The 21,512-nt window shown below is 43.0% G+C and overlaps 1 protein-coding gene across 1 annotated transcript; it reads left to right on the top strand.

Moving 5' to 3' along the window:
• The first annotated feature begins 1,234 nt into the window (after nt 1-1,234).
• Nucleotides 1,235-21,070, top strand: TERF1 (telomeric repeat binding factor 1). Its single transcript, XM_054385274.1, has 10 exons — nt 1,235-1,364; nt 4,128-4,223; nt 9,896-10,026; nt 10,672-10,758; nt 12,075-12,224; nt 15,380-15,486; nt 17,108-17,173; nt 17,994-18,034; nt 19,074-19,138; nt 20,861-21,070. Exons 1-10 carry the CDS (start codon nt 1,235-1,237, stop codon nt 21,068-21,070), a joined length of 1,083 nt encoding a protein of 360 aa, XP_054241249.1.
• Nucleotides 21,071-21,512: the final 442 nt, after the last annotated feature.

Raw genomic sequence — 21,512 nt, 5'->3', positions numbered from 1 at the left:
TCCATGTCATCACTCATACTAACTCTTAACACTGAGAATTTTGAGACTGTCAGCAGCCTGGTAATGCTTGTCACAGTTTCAGGCTTGCTGTTATCCTGAAATACTATCTAAAATACAGTAAATAACAGCAAATTTGCCTAGTCTAAAGAATTCATGCCCTTGAAGCTGTGATGGTAGATACAGCTGCAAACACACATCTTTAAGATTACTTACAACATAGCTTACAACTACCGCCAACATGAAGTCTCTTTCAAAGTGCAATTTCAATCTTACATTCTACCAATAGAGGTCCAAATAGATGATCTTATTTATCTTGAATTATGGATTTTCTTCTCTGCTTGACCTCAATTTATTTATGCTACAGCAAGACTACTGCAGGTGCATTTTATGTAACCACAGGAATCAAAGGCAGCAAGGACCTACCCCGTACCTTCACTCTGCTCTCTAGTATCATACTGTTCATCCTAGGAGTAAAGCTAAGCTTACGTTCAAATTCCTTTCACCCTTTTATCAGATCAACCAAAAGGCTATTCCACCCTCACTCATGAAAACTGTTCTGCCATTCAGCATTCGCCTGAAAATCACCTTCTCACAGGCTACCTTCTTTCTCCTTAGGTTTAGCATTTTAAAACTTACAAAGGGTTGCCTTGTCAGACAGATGCACTCCAACTAATTCAGCCCCTTTTCACAGCCCATTCCGGGGTTAATTGCTAAATCGAGGCTTCCATTTATTAGCCTCCTTTCAGTCTCCCAGGGATGCGTGGAAGCTTCCACGGCCACCTGTTCCAAGTAGGACACTCCTTCAACTCCTCAGGCTCTGTCACCCACAGACACTAACACTCACACTGCCACACCAAAGTTTCTCAGGATGCGGCTATAGGAAAGGAAATCTCTCAAATCACCAGTGACGGCGCAGGCCTCCCGAAGCACTCCTGTGAGCGGCCAAGGTGCCAGGAGCCGTGAGCCGCTCACACCACCCCAGGCCGAAGCAAAGTGCCTGCGCTGCAGAGGGGATCCCACAGACCACCGAGGCAGCCCCAATCCCGCGCTCCATAGCCCGGGAGTCGCGTCCGTGACATCACCGGCGTGGCGCAGTCGTGACGTCACGACCGCGCCCAGTTCAGGCTGCCCCTCACCCCTCCGGAGGTGACGCAAGGGACGTGGCAAGGCGGCAACGCTAATTGGCTGCAGCGCGGCGGAGGGCGAGGCGCAGCGTTTGGTGCGCGGTTTGAAGATGGCGGTGGAGGTTGCAGTGGAAGCCTTGGCCGCGGACTGGATGCTGGAATTCGCCTGCTACTCTCTGTGCCGGCACTTCAGGGAAGAGTGCCCAGCGGAGTTCCAGCGGTGGAGGGACGTGGCGCAGGGTGAGAAGCGCAAGGCGGCGGTTGTCGGGGTTCTGAGGGGTCCGGCGGCTTGTGGTCCTCACACCGCTGCAGCCGCTGTGCACACGTCCTCTGTGGGTACGTGTAACCGAATCATGGAATCGTAGAACTGGTTTGGTCGGAAAAGACTTTCAGATCAAGTCCAACCATTCTCTAACTCTACCAAGGCTGGTGCTAACCTAGGTCCCCAAGCACCACATCTCTGTCTGTTTGAAAGACCTCCATGGGCGGGGATTTGACCACCTCCCTAGGGAGTCTTTTCCAGTGGTTGAGAGCCCTTGCAGTGAAGTTTTATTTTCATGTTCTGCCTAAACCTCCCTGATGCAACTTGAGGCCATTTCCTCTTGTCCTACCACTTGTTACCAGGGAGAACAGACCAACACCCAACTGGCTCTAGCTTCCTTTCAGGGAGTTGTAGAGAAGGAGAAGGTCTCCCCTCAGCTTTCTCTTCTCAAGACTGAGCAACCCCCGTTCCTTCAGCTGCTCCTCACAAGGACTGCTCTCCAGGTAGCTTTGATGAGGTTCCCACCTCTTTTGAGGACTTCAGAAGATTGATGGAATATGTGCTTTATGTTGCATTGGTATTTGTTTGGCTATTTCATTACGTTGTCATAGCAAGGTCCTCTCCTTTTCTGAGTCCCCATTCTCTGAGAGGGGTCGTGGGATGATAAAACAACTGCTGTAGGTTAGCCCTGTGTAGGGACTAACTGTACACAGTTGTTAATGGTGCTTCTCAATGTATGGCCTTGGGACTGTGGCTCAGGAGGGGAAAATATGGCTGAAATGTCTTGAAGACTTAACTGGAAAGAAGAGATACAATACAGAAGCAGATTGCAGTATCTTCTAAGAACAAGAAGACTTTTGAGGAACATATTTGTAGAAATAATTAAATTGCACAGAATACAAGGTCACATGGAAATGGAAACTAATAGCCCATTTGGAATTTGTTCCTTTTCAACCACAGAAGAAAGTATTGGGCATGCTTATGCTACAAGGCTACAAATCCAAAATGTAAACATCTATGGAAGAAGCTAAGAAAAGGCACAAGACTGTATTAGAAAAGTGGGTGTGGGTTTTTTTCCATAGAAATACAGAACTTCAGCATGTGTCAGAGTGAGACTCAACTGAAATGATGATTGGCTGTCAAGAAGGTCAGATCAAACTTAGGTGAGTGCAGCAAGGTAGGAAGCCTAAAGGAAATAGATGAGCTATTTTATTAGGAGATAAATAATTCGTCCCTATGGAGATAAGTAATACTTCCCTATGGCTCAGTACACCAAGCACAAATAGTTAGCTTACTTGGGATGCAGATTTAAGGACATCATGGCAAGTTTAGTTGCCTTGCCTGCCTTACCCTGCCTTGCAAGGATGTTATACCTGAAGTAGTTGGTGTAAGTATCTACATGGATAGGAAATGGTGACCCCACAACAATGTTTTAAGGTTTCCTTTTTCTTTGGAATAGCTCTGAAGGAATTCAATTTATGTACTCAGGATTGCTCCATTTTACAAACCAAGCACAGGAAGCTTGCTTTAAAAATGCATCCCTGCTCTTAATTAAAGCAGTGATATGAGTGAACCTTAAAAGAACAGAGAAATCTGAAAGATGTCGAGGTACTTGCCTTTTTCTTCTGTGGAATCCTTCAGCTACAGTATTCTGCCTACTTCCAAAATTTCTAAGCTCTGGCTCTATCTTCAGGGCATGATGATGGTGCTTATCTCTACCATTGAACTCATCCAAACCCCTTCTGAACTTGAGCTCTGTTCTCTGCTATGGAAGATGCATGAGTGTCATTACAGCAAGTGGCACGTGACTGATGTTCTAAGTAGTGTTCATCTTATTTCCTATTTTGGCTATAGGAATTAAAACCTCTTGTATCACCTGTCCTCATGGAAGCAGTTGTAAACATGTTCTTCCAAGCACCAGTGACAATATTTGGGAGAAATAAGCTTGGAGAAGAGGAGGCTGAGGGGAGCATTCATTGCTCTCTACAATTCCCTGGAATGAGGTGGGAGTCGATCTCTTCTCCCTAATATCAGATGGAAAAACAAGAGGAAATGGCCTGAAATTGTGCCAGGGAAGGTGTAGGTTGGATATTAGGGAAAATTTCTTTACTGGAAGAATGGTTAGGGATTGGAACATGGTGCCCATGGAGGTGGTGGAGTCGCCATCCCTTGAGGGGTTCAAGAAATGCATGACCATGGCACTTGGGGACGTGGTTTAATGCCCATGGTGGTGTTGGGTTGATGGTTGGACTCAATGATTTTAGAGGTCTTCTCCAACCAAAACAATTCTGTGATTTTCCTTGTAAATTTGTGTTCCTGACTAACCTCTCCTTGGAGCTTTTACTGTCTTTAGTCTGTCAGTTGCTTTAGCAATGTATAAGTGTTACCAGTCTGTATGTGGGTCATGTTTTGTGGGCATTCCATAGAAATGTTCTCAGGAGCAGACAGTTGTTTTTGTAGTAAACTACTGAGCAAAACAAAGCTTCATTTGTTTATGTAAGATCCTGTGGTCTTCTAGATTCACTCAACTGTAATGCATCTTACTACTAGGTTATTGTTGTGAAGTGCAAAAGGGATAGGTTTTGCTGGTCAAGTTCTTAAATCTGTTTAATCAGCTTCAAAATTAATTAGAAATTTGCTGGGCTTAGTAAAATGAGATCAGCTCAGTGTCTAGTGTATTTCTAGCCACACTGTGGCAGTGCTGGAGCAAAACTGACTTTCAACTTTTTTCTTTTTTCTAGCTCTTATTAATGGCCTCTCCAAAATACCTACATGTCAGAAAAAAATGGTTTATGTCTGTCAGCTTTTGACAAGAGTTGCAGAAGGAAAAGAGCTTGGTAAATACTCAGATTTTTTTTTTTTCCAGTTGTTTTAAATAGATTTGGGTGAACTTCCACAGAGGTGTTTTAGGTGTAGAGGTTTTCACATAGCCTCTACTGTACATATATCTAAAATCCCTTTTTGCTCTTTCTTCCACATGTGACTGAGCTGTATGCAGGACCACTTGTTCTCTAACTCATTTAGCTGCTTTCAGTTTGAAGAACTATATGCTACTTACGTTATAGACACTTTTTTGTCAGATCAGCAGCAACAAAGTAATTATATCGGAAAAGATTGGCTAGGTTTTAGTAAGCAACATTTGCAAGTTGAAAGCACCGAATGTGTGTTTTTCTCTGCACATGTAGTTCTGGAGGTATAAGGAGGGCAGACAGTAGGCAGAAGAATGAATAAAAAGGATGTCTGCCCTTGTTTCTTACAAGGCTGTAAGACTTGAAGCTGACAACAAGTCTTTGGGACTCATTCACTAGCATGGTTCCTGTCTGGATCTATTCACAGTGTGGTAGTTTAGCCAAGGTGACTTTGCTTCCATGCTGGCTTTCTGGAAGTCTTAACTAGTTTTGCTGCAAGTTTTCACTGTTTGATAAAACTCCTTGGAATGTAAAGACTTCAGAAGCGTTCCTGTCAGCATGAGCATGGAAGAAGCCTATTCTAGCCTAGCAGTGCTACAAAGGCTTGTTTTTATTAAATGCAATGTCTTATCTTGTCAGGTAATGACACTTTTCTGGAGTTGGTTCAGCTTGAGAATCAAGTTCTAATATTTAAAACAAGTTCATCATGTACAAAGCATGAAACTTTTCTAATAATTTATAATACTATTGAATTTATAATATTGTTATTTATATTATTGAATTGTACAATGTGTGGTTTTTATCTCTCACTGTATAGAATGACCTGTGCAGTGAGGAGGTGCCACGTGTTTAGTAGGTGTTGCATAATGGAAACTAATACATTGGAAATCTCGTTTCCATATTACATGGAAAATTAATATATGGTGTGGTGCTTTCCTAATTCTATTACAGTTATGAAAACATTTGATCTGTAGTGAGCCTTGAAACAGAGTAGGCTGTTTCAGATGCCAGCTCTGAGTTAAATGCTTTTGTTTTCACAGTAGCGTTAAAAAAAAAAAAAAATCACAGAATCAAACCAGATTGGAAGAGACCTCCAAGATCACCAAGTCCAGCTGATCACTTAACCCTAACTAATCAACTAGACCATGGCACTAAGTGCCTCATCCAGGTTTTTCTTAAACACCTCCAGGGACATCGACCCTACCACCTCCCTGGACAACCCATTACAATGGGAAGTCATTCTTTCTGTGAAGAACTTCTTCCTGAGATCAAGCCTAAACTTCCCCCTACATAGCTTGAGACTGCGTCCCCTCGTTCTGTTGCTGGTTGCTTGGGAGAAGAGACCAATCCCTACCTGGCTACAACTACCCTTCAGGTAGTTGTAGACAGCAATAACATCTCCCCTCAGTTTCTTCTTCTCCAGACTAAACAATCCCAGCTCCCTCAGCCTTTCCTCCTATGTCTTGTGCTCCAGACCCTTCCCCAGCCTTATGCTCCAGACCCCTCCCAGCTTTGTTGCTCTTCTCTGGACACGTTCTATCATATCAACATCTTTCTTGAACTGAGGGGCCCAGAACTGGACATGGTACTCAAGGTGTGGCCTAACCAGTGCTGAGCACAGGGCAGAATGACTTCCCTGCTCCTGCTGGCCACACTATTCCTGATGCAGGCCAGGATGCCATTGGCCTTCTTGGTCACCTGAGCACACTGCTGACTCCTGTCAACCAGTACCCCCACGTCCTTTTCTGCCTGGCTGCTCTCCAGACACTCTGACCCCAGCCTGTAGCTCTGCATGGGGTTGTTGTGGCCAATCATAGAATCAAGAAGGCTGGAAGAGACCTCAAAGATCGAGTCCAACCTGTCACCCTAAACCTCATGACTATCTAAACCATGGCACCAAGTGCCACGTCCAATCCCCTCTTGAACACCTCCAGGGATGGTGAGTCCACCACCTCCCTGGGCAGCACATTCCAATGGCCAACCACTCTCTCTGTGAAGAACTTTCTCCTCACCTCCAGCCTAAACCTCCCCTGCCTCAGCTTGAGACTCTGTCCTCTTGTTCTGCTGCTGGTTGCCTGGGAGAAGAGACCAACCCCCTCCTGGCTACAACCTCCCTTCAGGTAGTTGTAGACAGCAATGAGGTCACCCCTGAGCCTCCTCTTCTCCAGGCTAAACACCCCCAGCTCCCTCAGCCTCTCCTCATAGGGCTTGTGCTCAAGGCCTCTCCCCAGGCTCGTTGCCCTTCTCTGGACATGCTCCAGCAATTCAACATCTTTCCTAAACTGAGGGGCCCAGAACTGGACACAGTACCCAAGGTGTGGCCTAACCAGTGCTGTGTACAGGGGTACAATGACCTCCCTGCTCCTGCTGGCCACACTATGCCTGATGCAGGCCAGGATGCCATTGGCTCTCTTGGCCACCTGGGCACACTGCTGGCTCATGTTCAGCTCCTGTCAACCAGTACCCCCAGGTCCCTTTCCACCTGGCTGCTCTCCAGCCACTCTGACCCCAGCCTGTAGCTCTGCATGGGGTTGTTGTGGCCAAAGTGCAGCACCTGGCACTTGGATTTGTTGAATGCCATCATGTTGGACTCTGCCCATCTGATCAGCCTGGCAAGATCCCTCTGTAGAGCCCTCCTGCCCTCTAACAGATCCACACCTGCTCCCAGCTTGGTGTCATCTGCAAATTTACTGATGATGGACTCAATCCCCTCATCCAGATCATCAATAAAGATATTGAACAGGATTGGGCCCAGTGCTGATCCCTGGGGGAGACCACTAGTGACTGGCTGGCAGTGGCACCATTCACCACCACTCTCTGGGCCTGGGCCTTCAGCCAGTTCCTAACCCAGCACAGAGTGCTGCTGTCCAAGCCACAGGCTGACAGCTTGGCCAGGAGTTTGCTGTGGGGATGGTGTCGAAACAAACAAACCCCCAAAACGACAAAAGTAAATAAAAACAATATTAATTCACAGATTGCATCAGGTTAGAAGGAACCCTCAAAAGTCATCTTGTCCCCCTGCCCTGCAGTCAACAGGGACAGTTCCAACTAGATCAAGCTGCCCAGGCAACATCTTGAATGTCTCCAGGGATGGGGACTCAACCACGTCTCTGGGCAACCTGTTCCAGTATTTCACCACATTGTAAAGAACCTCCTCTTGATGTCCAATGTAAATCTACCCTGCTCCAGTTTCAAACCATTGTCCCTCATCCTACCACTACAGGCCCTTTTAAATAGTCCCTCCCCAGCCTTCCTGTAGGCCCCCTTCAGATATTTAAATGCCACTCTCCCCTTGAGCCTTCTCTTCACCAGGCTGAACAATCGCAACTCTCACAGCCTGTCTTCATAGAAGAGATGCTCCAGACCTCTGGTCATCTTCTGCACCTACTCCAGCAGGTCAGTGTCCTTCTTGTGTTGGGGGTCCCACAGCTGGACACAGGACTCCAGGTGAGGTTCTCACCAGAGCAAAGTGTCAGAGTCACTTTTCTCAACGGGCTGGCCATGCTGCTTTTGATGCAGGCCAGGATGCCATTAGCCTCTGGACTGAAAGTGCCCATTGCTAGCTCATGTCTAGCTTCTCATCCACCAGCACCCCCAGGACTGCTCTCAATCTCATCATCCCCCAACCTATATTGATACCTAGGATTTCCCTGACCTGGGTCAGGACCTTGCACTTTGCTTTATTGGACCTCTTGAGATTCTCCTCAGCCCACTTCTCCAGCCTGTCCAGGTCCCTCTGGATGGCCTCTTGTCCTTCAGTCTTACCAACCACACCACTCAGCTTGGTGTCATCTACCTATGTGCTGAGGGTGCACTCAGTCTTGCTGTCTGTATCACTGAAAGATTATTGAATAGACCCTCAAGGGACATCACTTTTCACTCGTCTCCATCTGGACATTGAGCTGTTGACCTCTACCCTTTCTATGTAATCATCCAACCAGTTCCTTATCCACTGAACTGTCCACCTGTCAAATCCATATCTCTCCAGTTTAGAGAGAAGAATGTTGTATGGGGCTGTGTCAAAGGCTTTTCAAGAGTCCAGATACGTGACATCTGTTGGTCTTCCCTTGTCCACTGATGATGTCACATTACTTAATTGAAACAATTAGAGAAATACATAAGTATTACCTTTTTTAATGTCTACATACTTATAATACTATTCGTCTTTCACTGCAGCAGGTATCTCTTTTTCAGTATTGTTTACCTTCTGTCTGAAAAATAACTTAAGCAATGTAAGAAATAAGATATTGAGAGAGATAGCAAGTGAGGCTGTAGCTCAGTGAACATCTTGAGCTAAGCTGGCAGTGATGTGAGAAACGATTGGTTTTGTGCATTTGCCAGCTGCTGCTGCATCTGTTATGTTGGCATGCTGACATGTGCAGATGTGCCATGATGTGCTGGTTTGAGGCCAGCCAGAACATCTCTTGCCCCGAAAGGGACAAAAGAATGACACACACAAACGGATTGGAGAGTGATGGAAAAAGTTTAAATGGAAAAACGAATTGGTGAAGCTACAGAAAACTACAAACTACAAAGCATAGTGGAAAAGAACATCCTAAAGCATACAGAACCCCCTCACAGAATTCCCAAAAGCTTCCCAGTCCTCCCTTCCTCTCACCTGAGGGTCTACCCAATCCCTCAGGGCTCTTCCTTCCCCCCCCCTCCTACTGCTAGGCAAGTCTCAGGCTGGCCAGGTCTGAGACTGCCTCCCCCTCCATTCTCCTCCTGGCATTAGGCCTAGACAGGCCTAAGAGGCCTTGAGGATACTCCCCCGGCATTACCCGATAAGAGAGGACATCTCCCATGGGAGCAGAGGGAAGAAAGAGGAAGAGAATGACTCTGCAGATGGCCTCATAGGGCGCAGGATTTATGGGTAGAAATACGCCGTTTCCTGTGTCCACCCCTCTGGGTGGGCACCCAGGACACCAGAGGTGTATCTCATGTAGCAGTGGCAGGGGGCATCCAGCCTAAACTGCCACACATGACTGGACTGGCAAGCTGTTTCTGAGGTGTGGGGTCAATTTCTGCCAGAACTAATCCCTGATCCTGTTTGCTGGCAGGTTGCATAAACCTTAGTGATGGCGAAAGTGGTGCACGGAGGTTGCTTCTGCTGTTTCAGTGACACTCCCATGTTAACCTGCTTGGTTTAACCCCTTTGAATACAACAAAAAGTCAAGACATGGAAATACAGACTTGAGGCAAACAAACAACTTAGGATAGTGGTTATATGGCAGAATTAACAGTATCAGTATAAAATGTTTTGATATCTGATGCCAAGCTTAGTGTTATTAGTGGTAGCCCTAATACACGATGCTAAACTTGGCACTACTGCAAGTGGCATTTTAAGTGAAAAATAATTAGCAGACATATAATTTCCCTTAAAAATCCATGTTATTAGTCATGGGGTAGGAAGAATTTGTCTCTCTGAAAAGACAGTTACTTTAGGTCTCAGATATGCTTGGAGAGAGACTAAAAATTTTTTGAGATCAAATGAAAGTACATATATTGCGTGTTACTTTATGGTCTCTAACGTAATATATTTAGCTTTATATTATGTTTTTTAAATACTGAGGGTTTTTTCTATTTTCAACCCCCATAAGAATGGCATTTTAAAAACGAGGAAAGGGTTTCACCTTTGGAATCTGCTCTGTCTTTCTGGACTTTACTTGAAAAGGAAGAAATTAAACTGGACAAGCTTCATGAAGATATTCACCGCCTGCTTCAAATTCAGGTCTGTATGACTGTTCAAAATGCTTGAGGGTGTTGCCTATTTATTCTGCTAAAGCAGGGCTCCTTCCACAAAAAGCTTGGGCTGTTAGCAGGCTGAAGTGAGTTTTCTAAGTTTGTTGTATTTTCAAGTATAAAGATCTGTACAGAGGTCCTGTGTGTCCTAGTCTAAAATTATTTCAAAAGCTTCTAGTCTGAAAAAAAGAGATACCAGCCTGAGATCAGCTTCAAAACAGTAGTATCTTGAGCTTTAAAATGAGCTTTAAAATAGCTTTTTTTTCCCTTTTTGCTTAAAAGTAATTCTTTGTACCAGCAAACTTTTGATTTCAAACAGAAACATGTGAAAACATGACAGGTACTAGGATTGGAAAGGTTCTTCAGGGAAAGATGGAAGCAATACTTAGGAGGACAGTATGGGTCATTTTGCATCAATGAGGGTCTTCTCTGATAGGGAGGTTTTGGGCATTTGTACATGAGGTTTAGTGTTCAGAACTAACTGTTACAATTAGATAATTGTTTATGACTCTTAAATACCTAATCCTGGATTTTGAAGTCTTGCAAAACTGTAAAAGCATGGATTCTATTGGTGATTTTTTTCCTGAGTCTCAGGTGAAATGTATTTCAGCATATCTTATTACATTTGTTGCAGGCTGTAGCAGTCCATATGGAAAAAGGTTACTTCAAGGAGGCTGCTGAAACTCTTGAAAGGCTGTTTACAGACTCAGAATCAGATAAGGTAGTAACTTGCTTAGCTTGCATTAAGTTCTTATTTTCAGAGAGGATGGGAATAAGTTTCCAAAACTAGGAAAATCTGCCTGCATACTGCCTGTGCAGACACTTACACATCCCAGGCACTTGTAAATGAAAAAGGAAATTTGTGCCTAGGGAATTGATGGAAATAATGGGTGATATGGGTGAGTAAAATGCTTGTAGCGGCAGTTTTTCTTCACTGTGGGCATCATCAGTCTAAATTTCATCCTGTTTCCCACCTCACATGAGGATAGAAGTGTCTCTACAGACTCTGGGAGTTTGGTATTACTGTTTTGTCAGAATAAAGGCAGTATAAGTCTGCTGGTAGAGACACAGGAACTCTAATAATTAGTCTGCTGACCTTTTCTCAGACATTGCAGTGTAGTCTGTTGTTTCTGATTAGTGTCCTTACATACTAAAGCAAGCATCACAGGGAAGGAAAACTTATTTGCATCTGTAGTATAGAGTGGATATTATACCCCTCTCCAGAAAAGAAATCACATGTAGGTCAGGCCACCACCTGGCTTGATGCTTGCTCCATCATTCAGAAAGATCCAAGTTTGAGTGCATAGCTCTCTAATAGCTAGTGCACACAGCTGAATTTGCTGGGGCAGGGAGAAAAGAGCAGAAGGGTTGTAGGCAAAAGGAGAAAAGGGCAAAGATGCTGCTTCTCTCTTCCTCTGTTATATTAGGACATGTTCTATGTAAATAATAGCATGTGTATACCTACTCTTCAGATATACTCTTCATAGAATTCAGACATTAGGAAAGTGTAGGCTTTTGTAATGGTATTTCAATTTATAAATTAGAATTCAGCCTGTACACAGAAGTTAATTCTTGGCTCCATTGGTCTCTCTAAGGTGCAGAGTGGTTGGTAGACAAAATGTAGTTAAACTATCAGTATCAATGTGTCCTGAATGCTGCTAAACTAATAGTCCTCTTCCTGAAGGCTGTAAACATCTTTCAGTTGTAGTCGTTTTTGAGGTAGCAAAGGAGAAAAGAAAAACCAGAAATGAGTGGCCTTCTCTGGGTGTTTTTGCCCCATTTATAACCCTGCAGTTCAGTGTTATTCATAAAGGGAATTAAAATGATCTCTGGAAAGTTATGCTCAACCATTTACTAAGCACATAAAGTAAACTGGTACTATGCCTAGTTAACTTTAGAATCCTTTCAAACTGTAGCCTGAAGTTTTATCAGAACTGTAAAATCGTGGTGTTTAGCTGTGTGTGTCCTGTTCAGTACAGATGCCAACTTTGCTGCAGGATATATTCTTGTGTTGTACAAAGCTGTGTTTTTTCTTAGCCTCTAAGGGTGAAGCTGGCAACCATACTTAAAAGCAAGGATCCATATGTTCCCTTTCTCCAGAACTTCAGTTACAATCATTTGATAAGCAAAATCAAGTCTTACATCAAACTTTTCATGAAAGAAAATGAGAATAACTTCTTAATACAGGTATGTCAAAACCATTTACAAAACATTTGTGAAATAGGTACCTGATAAGATTAAGTAAATTTCTACTTTCAAGGAGGTTTAGACAACAGTCAGTTACTGTGTTAGATGAAAAGGAAGTTTTGTCTCCTTTTGGATTGTCTTGTGAGTTTAAAAAGAAAAAGAATATGTTTAGAAGGAAGTCAGCAGCAGTACGACTCCTGTAAAGTATCTTCTGTGAATGTTTCTTCCAGAGCTGTTTTGATTTGAGAAATAGGAACACATAATTAAAATGAGGTCTGTTGTTACTGTATGTTTAAGAGAAGCAGTTCTGATCTGAGACTCACTAAAAGATAAAGTAACTACCCAATGTGACTATATCTAGATCTTAATCTACATGACTCCTGATACTAAAACATGAAGACCTGTTAATTTGGCTAAAACTCTAGGAATGTCCAAAGAGTTAGGAGATATTACTGGCTTCCTGTAAATAAAAATGTACCTTGCAAACCAGCTTGCTCAAAAGTGATTTAAAATTTGCAAGAACAACATTCCTTCTGCAGTTCATCTTCAGGAGGATTGTAAAGAATGTCTCTTATGCTTGCTTCCTATAAAAGAATATTGAATTACTAAATTACAAAAGCACAAACATCTAAAGGTAATAAGAAGCAAATTTTAAATGAACAAACTCAGAATTCCTCTGAGGTTTTCCTTCTCTTATTCTAGAGAGAGAAACTAGAGAACTTACTGAATGTGTTTCACTTGCTGCCAGCTTTCAAGTTTTGTTTTTCAAAGCTATTTATTTGAGTCCAAGAGGAGATGGAGGTTTGGAGGTGTTGGAGAAGGCCTGGAACTCCATAGTAGCATAACTACACACTATCTGTTGCACTCACTGCTCGCTCATCTGCACCAGTGTTGCAAATCTGACTTCTGAAATCTTTACTTTGGATTGAGTTACTCTGGGATGTGAAGGAGATGGCTTTGTGGAAAGTTCCCACTTCTGCTGTGCCATATATGTAACTTTCCCAGCAGTGTACCTGTGTTCTCCACTCTAGCTGTAACTGTTAATATCTATTCTCTTTCTAATGGTACCATGTGTAGAGGTACAATAATAGGATAGGGACCTTTAGAGGTCACCTAGTCCGACTGCCCTGCATTCAGCAGGGATGTCTGTAGCTATATCAGGTTGCTCAGAGCCCTAAACAACCTGATCTGGAACGGGGACATTTACCACTTATCTGGGCAACCTGGGCTAGTGTTTCACCACCCTCATTGTAAACACTCATCCTTCTCGCTAGTGTAAGTCTGTCTTCTTTTAGCTTAAACCCATCACCTCTTGTCCTGTCACAGCAGGCCATGCTAAGAAGTCTGTCTCCATCCCCTTTTAAGTACTGTAAGCCTGTAATTAAGGTCTCCCTGGAGCCTTCTCTCAGGCTTTCCTCATAGTAGAGGGGTTCCAGCCCTCTAATGATTTTTGTGGCCTCCTCTGGACCTGCTCCAACAGGTCTGTGTCTCGCCTGTGCTCAAAACTCCTGAGCTGGATGCAGGGTTTCATGTGAGGTCTAAGCAGAGGGGCATAATCCCCTCCCTCCACCTGCCTATACTGCTGGGGATCAAAGCAGGAAGCAGTTGGCTTCTGGCACCTAATCATACATTGCCAGCTCACATCCAGCTTTTCGTCTGCCACAAGACGGTCTACATTGCTAGACTGTTTTGTAGGCTGTGTTTTCTAGATTACTGTCAAGCTTGGAATATACAAGATTGCAACTCCTACGACTGATGAAGTTTTTGTGCTTCAGGAACTCTTAGAGGTTAGCTGCCCTGGAGCATGTAATGCATTACCAGGGGAAAAGCAGCAATACCAAGAAAGCACTGATCTGAATACTTTTTTAACTTTCATTTCCTTTCAAAATAATTTTTAGGGACAAGTACAACTTGAAAGCTACTGTTAACTTCTAAAATAATGTAGTGTATTTAACATATTTTTAACTATATTCTTTCTACCTATATGGAAACATGTCTTCCCTTTCACACGTGTTTTGCTGCCATCAACCACTGTAAAAGAGTCAGCATTTGGAAAACTTAAAGCTGAAAGATGTAGTCATTTCAGGAGCTGTGAAATTTCTGACAGTGAATCATTCTGTCCTATGATTGGAAGTAGTCTGCAACCAGAATGCATGTCAGTATTTTCATGCATAAATGAGTGAAACAGAATGTTTTTATATTATCTGACTCTTACAAATGTTGAGAGATTCTGCAAGCTGCTCTGAATTACTGGTTCAGGTTTCAAGAAGACTGAAAATTGGATGGCAGAAAATTAGCAGCAGGCAAAAGCAAGCCCTGAAAGAAAAAATGGATAATAAGTGGGACAACTGGTGAAGCAGAAAGAATTTACATTGGGCCTGTAGTGAATCTGACTTCAAATCATTTGATATTTGGCTGTCACAGAACTGATCACCTTTTGGGATGCTGAATGGAAGATGATTGGCTCTGCTTAGTCCTGATGCTGCACAGCCAGATTTTTTTTATCACTGGAGCACTAAGTTTAACTTAAAATTCTAGAGAAGCTGATAATGAAGTGGCAAGAATGACCTTATCAGGACTAAAGGGAAAGTACAAGTCTTACAATTCCCTGGACATTCTATAGAGATCCTTCCTCCTTTGGGGAATGGAGGAGCAATAATCTTAATTTGAGGCAGGATGTTAGACAATTCCTTTACTAATGTAAGGCTAAAGTCTGATTACACTTCTGAAAGTGTTGTAGGTATGCTTGATCCTGCCATGCACTACAGCACTGGATGAACTTAAGACCTGACAATTTTCATTTATTAAAGTATCCCAAAGCCTGTTTTTTATATATTTGCCATCCTAATTAATCTTTTAATATGTTTATATGTTCACTTACGTTCACTTATGGACATACAGTGAACACTGGCATCATAAAAACATCACTTGCAGCTATGACTCAAATTTCTGAGTTCTTAGCTGGTGAAGATCTTGATGGATTTTGACTTAACGTACCACAGTTGTTTGAAACCACTTGTTTTGATGGTAATACTTCTGAAGAGTCTGTGAAATAAGCGCTGTTAGTCCTACACATTAATCTTATTAATTAACAGTGTACTACCTAGCTACAGACTGGCTTTAGTTCTGAAGTATCAATTCCATTTTTTTCACAGGCAGCCACCAAAGAGGTAGAGTGTAAAGGATTGGGTGCAATAGAATTGCAAAACCAAACTGTGAATGTCAAGAGAAGCCAAAGAAATAGTCTGGAAACAAAACAAAGGTTTGTATTGAAGTTATACAGCTGAGGGACATATTGGGAACTTGGAGAACTAAGAGCAGGTAGAAGGAAGGAAGCTAAATTCCATACTGCTGCCCAACAGACAATTGCCTACAAGCACATTATTTATAAGTTTGGGGTTTTCTGTAGTTATTTTTGGCATTTCCATCAAGTGGCTTGTGTGTCGGTGTGAGCTGAAATTCCCCCCCCACCAACAATAACCAGGCTAGCCCAGTCTGGAAGCAAATGAAAAGCTGTATTTACTAGCAGAGTCTAAAATCTACAATGAAATGCAATGAATATGTACAAATATACAAAATTCACAACATTCACAAATATATACAATCAACAGAAAAGCACAACCGATCTCCCTTTGCTTCCCCCCAAGGGGACCCTTCCAAAGGGGCCTCTCTCTCTCCCAGGAGCTTCCCCCCCCAGACAGAGGGGGACAGAGAAGCAGAGTTAGTTAAGCAGAAAGTTGTTAACTTAGCTGCCAAGGTCAGTGTGTTATCTTCAGCCAGAAGAGAAGAAGAAACAGCAGCCAGACAGCCCAGCAACTGCCCCCACTGCCGAACGCAGAATGTGCAGAATGCCTACTTTGTTTTGGGTAATAGTTCTTAAACATTTCTATCTATCCAATGGAAGTGTTTAGAACAATCAGTATTTTGCTTTCTTACACCCAATAGTGACTTATTTACATTCTTTCACTTTCTCTGTTCTGAACTTTGCAAGGAAAAATTAAAAAGACAGTTTCAAACCATCACAGGCTTGGCATTAAGTTTAAGTACTTGTTGAGGATGCACATTTTTCAGTTTAAACAGCTGCCAGTCTTAATAAAAACATAGAAATTCTTTTTTCTTTTAGTTTTCTGTATGCTTCATTGAGCTCCTTTTTGTTCCAGCCCTCTTAATTTCAGGCTATAGGCAGTCTGAAAAAAGAGCAGAAGGAAAGGGAATCAGTCTGTTACTTTTTCCTTGCAGCTAAACCAAGATTCTGTTACTCATTGAGAACAGTGTGATGGCAAACAGTTGTGTTGCTTCAGGACTCTGGCAGTGTGACCCCTCAGAACAATTACATGCTTTTCTAAGAAATGCTGGGAGACTCTCAAGCCCAGTTCCTTCCCCGCTCCTTTGACTTTTTTCTGAAAAGTATTAATTCTAGGTTAATCACCTTGTTTGTCATGGGGAATAAATTGTAGTCTTGAATTGGTATAGAGCTTGGATTTCTGCAGTTTTAGACTTGGCATAGCTGACATTGTTTAGTTAAGGGAATTGGTGCAGACAGTATGTAGAAAGACAAGTTGTAAGCTATTGTTTAGAAGGACGACTCTTGAGACAATTACATGTGAGAGGTATGATGAAAGACTTGATCAAAAACCCTATAGAAGCAATTCCTAGATGGTGAAGAAGGTATGAAAAAAATGGATGTGCAAAATACCTCATGCCTCAATCGTAAATGTGTCATATCTTGTGTATTTCTCCTCCAGGTATAGGGAAGCAAGGGCGTTAATGGATTGAAGCAGCTAGTGTTTGTGTGCCACTAGTTCTGTAGAGAAATTTGGCAATTTTCTTTCACTTAAATACTGTTGAATCAATTAGAGCAAGTTGCTTTTTTGTTTTTTAAGGTCAGTGAAAGAGAAGGAGAATATTACGAATCAGTCACCTGGAGGCATGAAAAACCCCATGGTGAGGTAAACAAAATTCTTCTGTTGTTACTCTTGGTCACAGCTTGGTCTTGGCTGTGCTTGGTCCAGGCACAAAGACAGGCTGGGTGAGGAATAGCTTGAGACTCATCTTGAGAAGAAGGACTTGAGAGGGCCAGTTGATGGAAAAACTCAACATGAGCTGGCACTGTGCACTTGCAGCCCTGAAGGAAGGCAACTGTGTGCTGGGCTGCGTCAAAAGATCTTGCACCAGCAGAAGGGAAGTGATAACCTGCTCTGCTCTTGAGACCCCACCAGGAGTATGGGGTCCAGGTCTGAGGCCCCCAGCACAGGAAGGATGTGAAACTGTTGTAGTGTGTCCAAAGGAGGCCACAAAGATGATCAGAGGGCTGGAGAACCTCCTGTGTGGGGACAGGCTGAGAGAGTTGGGTAGTTGAGCCCGGAGAAGAGAAGGTTCTAGGGAGACCATAGAGCAGCCTTCCAGTACCTGAAGGGGGCTACAGGACAGCTGGCGAAGGACTTTTTACAAGGTTTGTAGTGACAGGACTGAGAGGCAGTGGCTTTGAGCTGAAAGGGGGGAGAGTTAGACTGGAGATTAGGAAGGAATTCTTTCCCGTGGGGGCAGTGAGACACTGGGACAGGTTGCTCAGGGAGGTTGTGGGTGCCACCTCCCTAGAGGTGTTCAAGGCCAGGTTGGATGACGCCTTGGGCAACGTGGTCTAGGGGCAGGTGTCCCTGCCTGTGGCAGGGAGATTGCAACTAGATGATTTTTAAGGTCCCTTCCAACCAAACCGTTTTAAGATATTTGATGAAGTTTTACATATTTTAACTTCTGTCTTCCCTGCAGGCCTCATTCACAGAAATACCAAGTGAACCATGTTCTTGGGAGTGAGTATGAGTTTATTTTTGTACTTTCAAAATACTCATGCCAAATGATTTCTCCCTACCCCCTACAGTAAATGGGTTGGTGGTTAAATAACTGCTATCCAGTGTGATTGGATTAATATAAAAACGATTGCAGTGGGGAAAAAACCTCCCAGTTTGTGTAGTGTCTGCACAAATTCAGATCTGGTGCTTGTGACATTTAGGAAGCTGTGGAATGGCTTAAGTTCTCTGGCAACTCATCTTGCGAACTCATTCACTATTTTCTGTTTTGCTTGGGTTTGTGTTTGCTTGCTTTGGGATTACAGTGTTCTTTACAAAACAAGACTGCCAGAGGATTACTGAAACTTGGCTCTTTCTGCCTTCTGATGTAGATAACTTGAGGGGGAAGGAGCTACAGAGGTTGGCTGACTGGAAAAACAAATTGTGTGCAATGCACCAAGTTAAGATGTTTGTGGATCTTTTTGGTATTACTTTTTAAAAGCTTGTAACACAGCTTACCACATTCATATGTAGAGTCTGAAAACCATTAGCAGCCTCTTACCACAAAGAAGTAACCTTACAGGTTCTGCATGTGGCCATGTTGTGCTTGAAGACACTCTTAAGATTCTTTGAATACTTGCCACAGTTAGAACCTGACGTTGTGTGGAAATGCTGGTTCCTGTATAGGAGGCATCATAGCTCTGATTGCTGCTTCATTTCCATCCTTTATGTGAAATGAGAGCAGTATGTGTAACGAATGTTGTTACCAAAATGAAATAACATTTCAGTAGTGGGTACTTTTTTTTTTTTGGCTTACTTTAAAATATTGAATGCAAACTATGGGGACTTTTTGGAACAGACTGGTTTTGATTCCTTGCAGTAAGGTGAGATTCATCTCTGTACAGATAAAAGTGTATTCATGTATAAGCAGACACCAAAGTTCTTGCTGTCAGAGAGTATCTAGGTGCTGCACATTTTTGTCTCATCTAAATGATAGAACACAAAATCTGCTGCCTTAATGTTGACTCCTCATTGGTTTGGATGCTTACCAACTGTCTTCTAGGTTTGAACAACTTGCAAAATGTGGAAAACAATGGAGATGCTTTGGCCTGTGGCCGAAAAAGACAGGTTTGTACCCATTCTTGGTTCTAAATGGAGATAAAATTATTCTGTACTCCACAGATTTTTAAGTTTTTTCCTCCAATTTCTTTTGTCTCTGTCTCCAAAATGCCTGGATTTCAGATTCTCCACATTACTCAGGCTGTGCTACAGCTCCTGAAACTGTCTTTTGAGTTAGAATCATAGAATTGTCAGGGTTGGAAGGGACTTCAAGGATCATCTAGTTCCAACCCCCCTGCCATGGACAGAGATGCTTCACACTAGATCAGGTTGCTCAGAGCCACATTCCCCCTGGCCTTAAAAACCTCCAGTGCTGAGGCTTCTATCACCTCCCTGGGCAACCTGTTCTAGTGTCTCACCACCCTCATGGTGAAAAACGTCTTCCTAACATCCAATCTGAACCTACCTATTTCTATTTTTTTGCCTTTCCCACTAGTCCCCAAGTAGTTCTGCCTTGTAATTCTTGCCTTTAAAAACGAAAAGGACTATTTTTTTTGGTGCAGTCTCACATTGATGGTAATGATTAGGAGCTTTCCATTTGTTGAAGCACACTGTTAGTCAACCTTAGTCTGAGTATGTATATAATATGAAAAAACAAAATTATTTCCACTGTTTGGATTAAATAATTCAGGATGTCATTTGCCCACAAGAGTTTTGGGCAAACTTCAAAGACATTTTCTTTCCCCACTGAAAAGGTTAAACATTTAACAATTTTATAGTTGAATACCTGGTTTGTATGGGGTGAACTAGAAGGGCTGTCCTTAGTAGGTCAAGAGAGGTTCTCCTGCCCTTCTACTCTGCCCTGGTAAGGCTGCATCTGGAATATTGTATCCAGTTCTGGGGCCCTCAGTTCAAGGACCTCAGGGAACTGCTTGAGACAGTCCAGTAGAGAGCCACAAAGATGCTGAAAGCATAGGAACATCTTCCTTGTGAGGAAAGGCTGAGGGAGATGGAGTTCATTAGCTTGGAGAAGAGGAGCCTGAGGGGTGACCTCATTCATGTTTATAAAGATGTGCAGGGCAGTGTCAGGAGGATGGAGCCAGGCTCTGCTCAGTGATGTCCAATGATAGGACAAGGAGCATCTAGTGCAAGCTGGAGCAGAGGAGGTTCCACGTGAACATAAGGGAAAATTTTTTACTATGAGGGTTTCAAGCTGCACTAGGGAGATTTCAGGCTGGATGTTAGGAATTATTTCTTCACTGAAAGGGTTCTCAAACATTGGAATGGTCGTCCCAGGGCAGTGCTGGAGTCACTGTCCCTGGAATTGTTCATGCAGTGTGTGGACCTGGCACCTGGGGACATGGTTTAGTGTTGACCTTTCCGTGCTGGGTTGAGGGTTGGAGTGGATGATCTTGGAAGTCTCTTCCAACTGGATGTATTCTGTCATTCTCTATGATTCAAAGTTTGTCTTGGCTCAATTAGCTAATGAAGTACAATTTTCCAGAGCATGTTTTGAATGAAGCACAACTTTGTCCAATGTCCTTTTCCTTTTCCTCCTGTAACTTGTGAATGTGGTTCTTGTGCCAGGTGATGTGACCACTTTGATGTAACACTTGACTTTGTGGTTGTATTTAGCATCAACTCAAAGGAAATCAGAATGACCCTACTGACCCTCAAACATGTGTACAGTGGTAACTAGAGAGCTGTATAAAAACATGCTTTGAGATTTGCTCTTGCAGAAATACCTTTCTCTCTTCATATATCCAGTGTTTTTCTCTGTTCTTCCCCTAGAGATGGACTGACAAAGAAGACTTGGAACTGAAATCTGGGGTAAGAAAATTCGGCGTAGGTAACTGGGCTAAAATTTTGGTCCATGGTAACTTCAACAACCGAACCAGTGTCATGCTCAAAGACCGGTGGAGGACACTATGCAGGATCGACCAAAGCTCATTTGGACTACAGGAATCAGCTTGTCTCGACCTTCCCTCCATAAGCACCTAGTCTGTCTAGCTTTTCAGAATAATAACTTATTTTAGTCTCAGAGTATCCAGCAGGGCTGCTGTCCTAAAACATGAAACAGAATAGTAATAGGTATAAAATGCTCATGGAAGCTCACTTGCTTGGCAAGGATGACTTCAGCATAATGTCTGGCTTTTTATCTGCGTGCAGTAGAGGATTTCTGAGATGTGACCATGCCTGCAGTAGTATAAGAAAGGTCAGTTCTGTACATAAGCTTAATAGAGAGTCAGCTGTTCTGTGTTTTTAAAGGCTTGCATCAAATGGAGCTTTTTATCATTTTGCTTGTACTAGCAGCTACTACAGTTAGAAACGTTAGCTCTTGGTTAGGGAAGAGAAATACAAAAAGAAGCTTCTAGTGCTCTAATACAGAGATCAGTCTTAGTGGTTCATATTAAGGCAGAGAGAGTTTCCCAAAATGCTTCCC

Source organism: Indicator indicator, chromosome 12 (assembly GCF_027791375.1).
Source record: "Indicator indicator isolate 239-I01 chromosome 12, UM_Iind_1.1, whole genome shotgun sequence".
Taxonomy (NCBI): Eukaryota; Metazoa; Chordata; class Aves; order Piciformes; family Indicatoridae; genus Indicator; species Indicator indicator.
The sequence above is the reverse complement of the archived record's forward strand: the minus strand, read 5'-3'. Positions and strand labels throughout refer to the sequence as shown.